At 45.3% G+C, this 11,217-nt stretch overlaps 1 protein-coding gene across 1 annotated transcript; it reads left to right on the forward strand.

Moving 5' to 3' along the window:
- The first annotated feature begins 4,797 nt into the window (after positions 1-4,797).
- Positions 4,798-10,277, forward strand: LOC103730208 (retinol dehydrogenase 7-like). Its single transcript, XM_008828381.2, is given in 5 exon segments — positions 4,798-5,111; positions 7,458-7,630; positions 7,633-7,714; positions 9,332-9,492; positions 9,980-10,277. Coding segments are annotated over 5 exon segments (948 nt in total). The 3' UTR covers positions 10,198-10,277.
- Positions 10,278-11,217: the final 940 nt, after the last annotated feature.

An 11,217-nucleotide genomic window follows, 5' to 3' on the forward strand; every position in this document is an offset into this window, starting at 1 on the left:
CTTAGCTGCCATGTAGGTGCTGGGATTCGAACCCGGGTCTTCAGCAAGAACAACCAGTGTTCTTAACCACTGAGCCATCTCTCCGGCCCAAACTGTCCTTTTATTTTAAACTGGTACATTAAAATTATACAAAGTAATGGGATACCGTATGATATTTCATGCTAAAACTGAAGGTGACTCTTGAGTCCAACATCTTCTTGGATGAATAAACAAGATGGCAGAGAAGAGACGTCATGGAGCTAGGAATCTCCAAATGCTCTTCTGCAGCTCATTCATGGTCAGTCCATGTCATCCTCTCAGAATCAGAAGAAGAGCTGTGTGAGGTGGCTCATACCTCTCATCCCAACACTCTGGACAGCCAAAGCAGGAGGATTATTACCATGAGTTTGAACCCATCTCAGACTGCATAATAAAATCCTGTTTTAAAACAAAAACAAAACAAAGCAAAACACTAGAGAAACAACTCAGTAGTCAGTCTGAAGCCTCCTGAACTCCACAATCCTCTCCACACACACGCGCAGTCAGCACCCTTGCACCTTCCCTACAAATCATACTGAAGCAGAACTATCACCACTCATTGACTTTGTAGACTAGAAAGGAACCTGGTTGGGAGGTTTAGATGCACTTCAGGGTCTTGTCCAGAGGATCAGAGAACTGTCAAGGTACAAGTTTCTGAGCTCATGCTGAGCTCATGCTGAGCTCCTCTGGGGTATAAGGTGGTATCCAGACCTATGTCCATAAACATGGCTGGTGGCTCAAGGGTAGCATGATCTGACTATACAGAAATGTCTTTAAAGGGAAGTGCCATGTAGAGCGGTACTAGTTCACATGGCAAACCCTTGGAATAGCCCCTTTTCCTCCTCCTTCTAGATTGCCTAGTTGGGTAACGAGAGGAGTCTACTCAGAGAGACCTGTGAGGGACTCTTCAGATGCCACAGAAGCTATTTCACCCATTCCCTTCGCTGTCACGGCCCTCCGTGAGAAGCACACTGTAGTAATTCCCAACTAAAAGTCTCCAACCCCTAAATCTTGACCCTTCAGGACACAAATGTCCCTTCATTTCTGGGTCCCCAGCTCACAATGAGTAGGGGACCCAGTAGGGGCTATAAGGAGGCAAGGCTGGAAACAGGCTTGCATAGTGGATCATCGTTTCTGTCCTTTGTAGTCCTCATTTTAGGCTCCATTTCTCCCTTTCCTGCCTAGAAAAGAGGGAAGTAATGTAAGTTTGGCCTTACCTTTTTAAAAATTTTGTTTATTATTTTTATTCTTTATGTGTATGAGTATATTGCCTGCATGTTATGGAAGTGCACCTGTGTCATATAATGCTTCCAGTGGTCAGAGGAGGGCATTGGCTCCCCTGTAACTGGAGTTATGGACAATTGTTAACTGCCATATGGGTGCTGGGAACCGAACCTGGGTCCTCTGCAAGACACCAGCCAGTGCTCTTAACTGCTGAGCCATCAACTCTGGCCTTCCCTTTTTGTTTGAAAGAGTGACTCCCATCTGGCTGAGCTGGGCTTCTCTGGCCTCCTCAATGAAGCAGGTGGCTCTGCTCAGATTCTGCCACAGCACCACCATCCAGGGATCTAAATGACTTCAGTGTTTAGATACTGAAAAGTTCAGCCCCACTTCCTTAAGACAGTGAAAAAGAGCAACTGGTCACTGTCAATTGATTTTGTGCAGAAAACAGTGGAGGGAGGGATGGGATGGTTTGAATCTCCAGGGGACAGACGGGTTATCTCTGAGCATTTCTCTTCAGCCCTGTGGCTCTAGGAGGAGAAGGCACACCCAGCTACCTTTCTCTCCGACTTTATCTGGACATTCCAGAGATAGTTCCAGCTTCTGAAATGTTCTGGAAGCCCTTGACTCTAAACAAGAATGCATATTGCTGTCAGGATGAGTGAAAATGTGGCAATAAGTGAGAGGAGTGGGAAATGACACTGTAAAGATGGCCTTAGGGAGTTCACACTTGAAGGGACACATGGACACTAAGAAAATCTAATTTACCACTTGTCTTGGCCAAGAAAGCCGGAGCCTTTACTTTGCAGAGTACTAGGATGTTTAGGTCCTCTTGGATGCTGAAAAGTTTTAGCATCCCTTATTCCCCATAGCTCTAATATATATATGAAGGAAAGTTCTTGTTTCTACTAGTGTAGGGGGAGCAGAACAGGAGGAGAAGGAACAGAATTAGCAGAAGGAACAGGATTGGGGCAGGAGTGAGAGGAGAAGCCAGGGCAAGACAGGTGCAGGACCAGAACCAGAGCCATGAGCAGGAGCAGCTACCCACACTGAGGGAAAATGCCTCAGCCTCAAGCCCACAGTCCCTGCTGATAAGGCTTGGTCCTTAAAAGTAGAGGTGGGAGCCAGGTGTGGTGGCACATACCTTTAATCCCAGCACTTGGGAGGCAGAGGCAGGCAGATCTCCGTGAGTTCAAGGCCAGCCTGGTCTACATAGTGAGTTCCAGGACAGCTGGGGCTACGGGGAGACCCTGTCTCAAAAAGACAAAAAAAAAGTAGAGGTGGGATCTGTCACATTGCCCCCTCCCCTTCTTTTTGAGTCATGCATGTATTTCAGCCTATGATTCTGCAGGAAATTTCTTATATAAGGTCCATCTAATCCCACATCATGGTTTACCTGTCAGAGAAGAGATAAATGAAAGTCTTTGGGAGCTGCTCAAAGTCATAAAACCTTGTATTTTCTCTCTCTCTGCCCAATTCTCCACCTTCTTGCCTTTCTTTGTTCCATGCCTTGTGGGATGTCACATCTTCTGAATTTACTGGAGTCCATGAACAGTCCTATGGGAACCAGACTAACACTGCCTCAGGATTACTGAAGGAAACTCCTTAGTTAATCTACACTGGATCCACACTGAAATAATACCATTCTGGTCTGAAGGGCTAGGGTCCTGTATCTGGATGAGTTTCAGGGCAACCTGCTGGCTTTGTTGCTCTTTGTGACTGAGGGATCTTGATTCTCTGTATATTCAAGGGAGGTCATAGAACTGAAAGGTAGGCATCAATGTGGTGGGCCCTCAAAGCATGAGCTCTGGAACAATCCAGTTGTGATGAATGAGGACCAACCCCAAGGTGCTTTGAAGCCTTAGAAAGAAAATCAAACAGATGTAGGTGTGCACAGAACACACTATACTGACGGACTTGCTTACAGAAGCATGTATCAACCTGACAAGTTTTAATTCCTACAGGTTGGGTCAGAAAGGGATGGAAATTATAGGTAATAAGAAATGTAACTTTGTCCTAGCTGGAAGGTACTTGTTTATTTTAGTCTGGAATCAGAGTCTTCATTAGGCACATCCCTAGAGCCAAGAATTAGGTATAAAGTTCCACACGCCACTCTAGAAGCTTTATCTGCGTATGGTTTGCTGGAGATTATGCAAAAAATACTGATTTCAATTATTCTGGTGCAGGCATGGTGGTTACAACACAAGATGGCTATGCTCATATCCATTTGAATCCATAAATGCAGGAGTAAGGCATCTTGTGGTGGTGAAATTCTTTCCCCCTTCACAGCAATCATGAGAGTTGTTTCTGGGGCTCCCAGACCCGATCATCTTGCATACATTTGAGGTCAGGCTCCCTGTTTGGGGTTCGCCATTTCTTCTTCCCAGACAATTACTATAGACAGAGTAGTTTGACAGAGAATGAGAACAGCCTAGTTTTCTGAGGAATGATTCTGGGTGCTGAGCCTGAATGAGAAAACTTGATTTCAGAGAGGGATTTCCTTGTAAATGTGAGTTGACTTCAATTGCATGTTCTCAATATCACCTACCTATGTTCATAAAGTCCTTGATAAAATGGCACTTGATTTCAGAGAGGGATTTCCTTGTAAATGTGAGTTGACTTCAATTGTATGTTCTCAATATCACCTACCTATGTTCATAAAGTCCTTGATAAAATGGCACTGGAGTACAAGAAATGAAGAACAAATCTGAACCCTGAGCATGCCAAGGGGCATGTGTTATAAAATATGTATGGATTCCCATATGGATTTCCATATGGCCACAGGACGAAGGGAGAAATCAATAGACAAGGGAGATATTTTCCTTGGCAACAAAATAGGAAGGGGCAAAGGGCATTTATATATCAGAACCACAATAGCAGTTCAAAGAGCATAGAGGTGGGGCAAGAAATGTTCCAGGCCAAAAATATCATAAGTATTTGGGAGCTTGTATCTAATCCTTAAGGGATTTTAGGGTTACCTCTTCAGAGGGGAGAATGTTAGAGTAACAAAAAGCCCCATTAAAAATAAATAAATGAGCCAGGTGTGATAGCCCACGCCTTTAATCCCAGCACTCGGGACGCAGAGACAGGCAGATCTCTGTGAGTTCAAGGCCAGCCTGGTCTACATAGTGAGTTCCAGGACAGCTGGGGCTACAGGGAGACCCTGTCTCAGACCAAAAATAAATAAATTACATAAAAAAAAATAAATGAACGAGGAAAGAAAAGAAAAAGAAAAATCTGATGGGGCGATATGGTAGGTGTTGGAAGGGAGGGAATGGGCATGGGTTTGATCAAAACACCTTATATGCATGTATGAAATTCTCAATAAAGTTTTTGTAAAAGTTAAAAAAAGAATACATTGGTATCAGAAAAAATAAAAAATAAAAAAAAAGAAAGAAATGTTCCAGAAAAACAATGGTAGGAGAGGAAAGTGAGGACTCCATGCCAGAAGCCTTCAGGCTGCCCTGCTTACCACACCTTGGGTATTCCTACTTCTTTGTGTCTGAACAGAGGCCAGTCTTATTTTGATTCAGTGTCTGTGCCTGTCCTCTACAAGTCATGTGGCTCTACCTGGTGGCCCTGGCGGGCCTGTGGTACCTCCTGCGCTTGTACAGGGAGAGGCAGGTGGTGAGCCACCTCCATGACAAGTATGTCTTCATCACGGGCTGCAACTCAGGCTTTGGGAACCTGCTGGCCAGGCAACTGGACATGAGGGGCATGAGGGTGCTGGCTGCATGTCTGACTGAGGAGGGGGCTGAGCAGCTGAGGAAGAAGACGTCAGACAGGCTGGAGACTGTGATCCTTGATGTCACCAAGACAGAGAGCATTGCTGCAGCCACCCAGTGGGTGAAGGAATGTGTTGGGGATGAAGGTACCACCTAGATTCCTATCTGTGTCTGTTATATATATATATATATTTTGGTGTGTGGAGGGAATACCTTTTGTGAGGCCTTGTTAAGATCCTTGAAGAGGATTTGGGGGCTTAAAGTAACACCAGCATCACATCCCTCCTAGCGTATCTGTCTGAGCATTTCCTGCTTCCAGCCCCTCCTTCCTTGAAGCTCTCTGGAACTGGTGGAATGGTGCCCAGACGAAGATTTACCTTCCTAATTCTTCTATCTTCTGTCCTCTCTTCTACGCAGAAAGTCTAGATCTCTGGGTGCTGAGTGTCATGTTAGGGAGGGGGCACTTTGTGGAGCACAGGAAGGGACTGTGTTCCTGGGCTATGTGGGCAGAGTGTCTGGGTCATGCTGGACTGGCTCTCCTGTCTCAGCGCTGGGCTTGCTCTTATTTGCCACTTGTCATCTGCTGAGAGTGAGGATCATCCCCATGTTCAGAGCAGGGCATGGCATGTTATGGATTCAATGGGGAAAGTAAAGAACTGGGAAGTGGTCCCTTTTCTGTTGCTACCCTAGTGTTTTATTATGGGAGCAAGAAAAGAGACTGATTTAAAGAAATCTGAAAATACATGGAAAATATGATTGTTGTTCAAATATGGAATACATAGAATCACAACAAAATTAGCCGATATTGTCACTCCCCTGACGTAAAAATTGTTAATGTTTTGATCTATGTGAGATTTTAAAATGTGAATGGCTGGGCATGGTGGCACATGGTTTTAATCCCAGTACTTGGGAGGCAGAGGCAGGCGGATCTTTGTGAGTTCGAGGTCAGCCTGGTCTACATAGTAAGTTCCAGGACAGCTGGGGCTACAGGGAGACCCTGTCTCAAAAAAGACAAAAAAAAAAGTGAATGTTTTTCATTTAAAGAGATTAACATTTTTACCGCCTGAAGAATACCTCTTAAAATATGAATTATCAATAGTTTAATATAATCTAACCTTAAAAATTTCTAACAATTTAAATCTATGTTAAGGTAGGACATGGGAATGCTTAGCGTGCTTTTGGTGTTTGCCTTTTGTTTTCTGTGACAAGATGTTGCTAAGGAGCTGGCCTGGATCTGATGATCCTTCTGCCTCATCCTCCTTTGGGCTAGGATGGTGGCCAGTGCTACAATGTCCAGAGTGCTTACTTCTTTTACTGTCAGAAACACTGTCTTGGTAAACTTCTATTTACATCTATGTCAGTAACCACATATGTGGGGATCCTAAGGATAAAATATATTGGTTAAACAATACTCATCTCTACAAGGGCGATACAGGGTTTTGAATCAAGGACTGACATGGCTTGCTGGGCCACTCCCAGATCAACAAGTACCATGCTTGACCCAAATCATATAGTCCCCTGTTCACACTTTATGCAACTTAGCAGTGTAGATGTGCTGTTTAGTTGTATAACTGGTGGTAGGTCTTGCAGAGTGGAGCTCTTTTATTAATGGTTGGCAAGAAGCCTTGCCTATTCCCTCAGCCTTGTCTTGCATTTGCAATCACTTCAGAAAAGTTGCTCAATATATGTTTTAAAATTTTTACTTATTCTTTGGTAATTTCATTCGTGAATATAACGTATTTAAATATCTTCCTCTGCTCTCCCTTCCGACTCCTCCTGCATGCTTCTCCCATATCCTCCCTCCAACTTCATATCTTATTTTTTTAATGTAACTCTCTGAGTTCAATAAGCTGTTCAGTATTGTTGCTGGATGTGTCAAGGCCAGCTTTCTTCAAAGCATCAACGCAGCAATGTTTTCTGCAATCTCCCACAGCCAGGACTTTGGGTCTCTGTTTCTCACCCAACTTCCATTAGGATGTTAGCTTTCCCTTTTCCTCCTTTTTTCCTTTGTCTTTTCCTCTGCTCGCTCACTTTCTGTTCTCCCCTCTCTTCTGACTTTCTTTGCCAGTTGAGAGGCAGAAGCATTTGTAAACTGCTCAAAGAAATCTGAACCTGTACTGCAAGAATAAAATATCTTCAAGGATGACATTTATCTCTGAAACAGAGACGTGTTGTCCATGTGTCCAGTTAGTGGTGGCACGATATGTCTTCCAGGTCTGTTCCTGTGATTACAAATGTGACATGTTGCCTGGTCCACCCCAGGCAATGAGTTGGGCCATGGAGAGTCAAGGAAGGAAGGTGTCCATGCTATCAGATAGCAGCTTCTGAGATGGGCACCCCAGCCTGATGACACCATGTACCCCAGCCTGATACTACGTTGTTATTTGTTGTGCCCTACTCCACATCCGATGCCTGTCTGAACAGTCTCACCAGATGGAATGTGAATTTTGGCCGTAATTTTACCTGTGTGACTCTCTCTTCTTCCCATTATCCCCTCTGGGGCCTGGTAAATAACGCTGGCATCTGCATCCCCATGGCTCCCAATGAGTGGCTGGACAAACTGAACTTTTCAAAAGTACTCAATGTGAACTTGATGGGGATGATCGAGGTGACTCTGAGCATGCTGTTCTTAGTGAAGAAGGCAAAGGGCCGTGTGGTCAACGTTTCCAGGCCTTGGGACGGGTGTCCCTCCTTGGTGGTGGTTACTGCATTTCCAAGTATGGCGTAGAGGCCTTTTCGGACTCCCTCAGGTATTGGCCAGGGATGGGGCTCCTGAGGGAACCTAGGCTAAGGTTTTTATTTATTTGTAACTTTATGTACCCATCATTCTTAGTGAAGAAGGCAAAGGGCCGTGTGGTCAACGTTTCCAGGCCTTGGGACGGGTGTCCCTCCTTGGTGGTGGTTACTGCATTTCCAAGTATGGCGTAGAGGCCTTTTCGGACTCCCTCAGGTATTGGCCAGGGATGGGGCTCCTGAGGGAACCTAGGCTAAGGTTTTTATTTATTTGTAACTTTATGTACCCATCATAAAGAGGCAGTCTCTGTCTCTGTCTCTCTGTCTCTCTGTCTCTATCTCTCTCTCTGTCTCTGTCTCTTTCTTTCTCCCTCTCTTTCTTTCAACTCACCTTCCCTTCTCTGGAGTAAGGTGGCAATTCATAGGGAACCACCATTTCCATGCCGCTAGGAAAGGGAAGAACCTAGAGTGAGTTCAGTTACCTTCTTGTTCTGGAGGATTGTGTATAGTGAGAAAGTATCTGAGGTAGCATTGGACTTGGCATATGGCCAATCATATGGGCTAAGTGTCCAGACTTTTGACCTCTCTGATGCTCAGGTTCTGGATGTCCTTGGAATGAGCATCTTACTCAGTCAATAAACACTTATCAGGCTTGTGATAGAGTTCACAATTAACACAATACAATAGGACCATAAACGTTTCTCCTTATGTAAAATCCTGGCACCTGAGAGAGTAAGGAAGAGAGAACACACACACACACACACACACACACGAGAGAGAGAGAGAAACAGAGACAAAGGGAGACAGAGACAGAGACAGACATAGAGAGACTGTGACCAATATTGAGAGATTATTAACATTGGTGGCCATTTAGTGACCAAATTTGGAAATGTCTTGTATCTGAGGTCTGAGGTGAGGGTTGAACATGGGAACATGGGTGTCTGGTGATGAGGGCTTCCTGGGTGAGAAAACCTTACGAGCATATCCCTTGCCCAGTGTGAGCATTAGCATAGTGCCATAGTGTTGGATCCTCTTGGGGCAACAGGCAGGCCAGCACAGGCAATATGGATGCTAGACACGTTGGCACAGGTAGGCCTGCTTAGAGCCTGGCAGCTTTAGAAAGGCCTATTATCATGCTATTAATGCCAACTATCTGAGGCTATTGAATCATGGGTGTCACTTAGGCCAGATAACCTGCGGGCTGCAGGGTGCAGGGGTCTCTAATGAGACTGCATGTATACAGCTTCTCCCTGAAGACATCAGCAGAAGCCAGGTGGGAGCTGGCCTGAGATTCCCTGAGACCAGAGTGAGGGAAGGTGGGGCCCTGGAGTGAGCAAGAGCTGACTTGAACAAAGCCTGTTGATCCCTTGTGTGCGTGTTACATGGAAAGAATTTTTAACCCGGAATCATGGATCAGAATTGGTAGCTTTAGACTGTAATATACATATGACAAATCCTTAGAGTGATATTCAAAAGCACAGAGACCATGCTCTTGTCACAATTTCATCCCTGTCTGCTCTATACAACTTTTAAACTTTTCTCACCCCAACCTTAGGTTGACTTATGACTGTATTATTCATTGTATTTTTTCTTCAAAAGACCTCTGAAGTCCTTGACACTTGCCTGTCTTGCAGGAGGGAGCTCTCCTATTTTGGAATGAAAGTGGCCATAATAGAGCCTGGAACATTCAAGACCAGTGTAGCTAATGAGAGATTATTACTCAGCATAAAGGAGCTGTGGGACAAGGCCAGCTTAGAAGTGAGAGAGGCTTATGGAGAGACATTTCTGGAATTCTGTGAGTAAGCTGTGAGGACCAAAGCGAAGCCTCACCCCAAATTCTTAGTTTCCTGTTAGCTCCTTTAGGAGGACAAAACCCTTCCTCCCCAACTCTTTCACCTCACCGGGAAACGTCTAGTCCCATTTCCTTTGGGGTCCATGGGCTTCTGCTCACATAAAGTGATCCTGGCTTCTAGAACATAAGGCACTATTTCATTTGAACTCATTATTATGAGGATGAAAGTGAAGCCAGAGATGGGGCAGCTTGAGAGAGAGGCACCCTTCAGGGGCTTGGTTTTCCTTCCAGTGTTGAGAGAGACCTTGCAGTTATATAGCCCAGACATTGCTCTGGACAGAGAAACAAGTGGGTGAGTGTGGACAGTTTTTTCTTGAAGTTGGGTTGTGGCACCTTGTGAGGAAGTGGTATAGGTTAGATTTCGGCATAGGTTCTGGGCAGGAGTGATGGGAGGTGGAAATCTACCTCAATAATTTCTCATTCTTTACAGGCCTAACAAATGGAGTATCATGGTACCAAAAGTGCACAGAGGACCTGTCCTTGGTGACAGATTGCATGGAGCATGCACTGACTTCTTGTCATCCCCGCACCCGGTACTCACCTGGCTGGAATGCCAAGCTCTTCTACCTCCCCATGAGCTATCTGCCCACCTTCCTCGTGGATGCCATGGTATACTGGGTCTCCCCAAAGCCCACCAGGGCTCTGTGAAGCACACACGTGCCTGTATGGTTGGGAGAATATGGATACATTGTGAGTGAGGGGTTTCCTTGGTGAAGGAGAGTAGAGTGGATGGAGGGAACCTTCTTCACACAAATGATTCTGTGCTGATGGTATTGAGAATGGGATTAAAAAGTGCTGGAGCTACACTGATGGACATTGGGAGACACAATCATACTGTGTAGAACATATTATACATATATATTTATATGTGTATGAGAGTTTGTTAAATTAGGTGGGGAACACTAGGAGGGGAGGTGTGGACAGGGGAGTGGTTCTGAATACCGTCAAACTATGTAGTATGAAAATCACAAAATTTCAATAAAAAATGCAAAAAAATGTTCTGGATGATAATACCTTGGGCAGTTGCCCAAGCTCTGACCATCATGACCGAGCATGAGAGTCGACACAAAAGGGTATGTTGAGAGCTATCAGGGAAGGCTCTGCCTCCTGCCCTCTTCCTTAGGAAATGGATGTGTGTTGGCTAGTCTCCATCATCTGAAAGTACCTGTGCTCATGGTATGAAGGGGGAATGCAATTGCCAGCAGCCTGCTTCTTCTGGCTGTGGGTGCCAGGCCAGCAGGACTTGTTTGAGAGGTATTATGTCAGGTGGGGGTTCTGGCAGAGGGTAGAGGAACCAAGTTTTAATATATCTGAGAATCATGGCTTTCTTTGGATTCCTTCATTTTAGAATAGAAGTTGTAAAGATCACCTGTGCCCTGTGATTTGTTCTATGGCCTGGAGGAGCAGTAAGGTGTGGACCTCTGGGAGGAAGAGTCAGGGGAGGAGGGGGATGACTGAGGAGAGTTAGTGCAGGTCAGTTGGATTACCCTTGCCCTCTCTCAGGCCCTTCTTTCCCCCGAGGTGAGAGCAACTGCTTCCTTCAAGACTTCTAAGTAAGCTAGCTCACAGGATGAGGCAGAAGAGTGGGCATGCAAGATGTCCAAAGGAGAGTGCTGGGCCCCAGGTCCCTCTGCCAGTGAACTGAAGCCCTCCTCCCCTCAACCGCAC

Source organism: Nannospalax galili, unplaced genomic scaffold (assembly GCF_000622305.1).
Source record: "Nannospalax galili isolate Female #2095 unplaced genomic scaffold, S.galili_v1.0 scaffold753, whole genome shotgun sequence".
NCBI lineage: Eukaryota > Metazoa > Chordata > Mammalia > Rodentia > Spalacidae > Nannospalax > Nannospalax galili.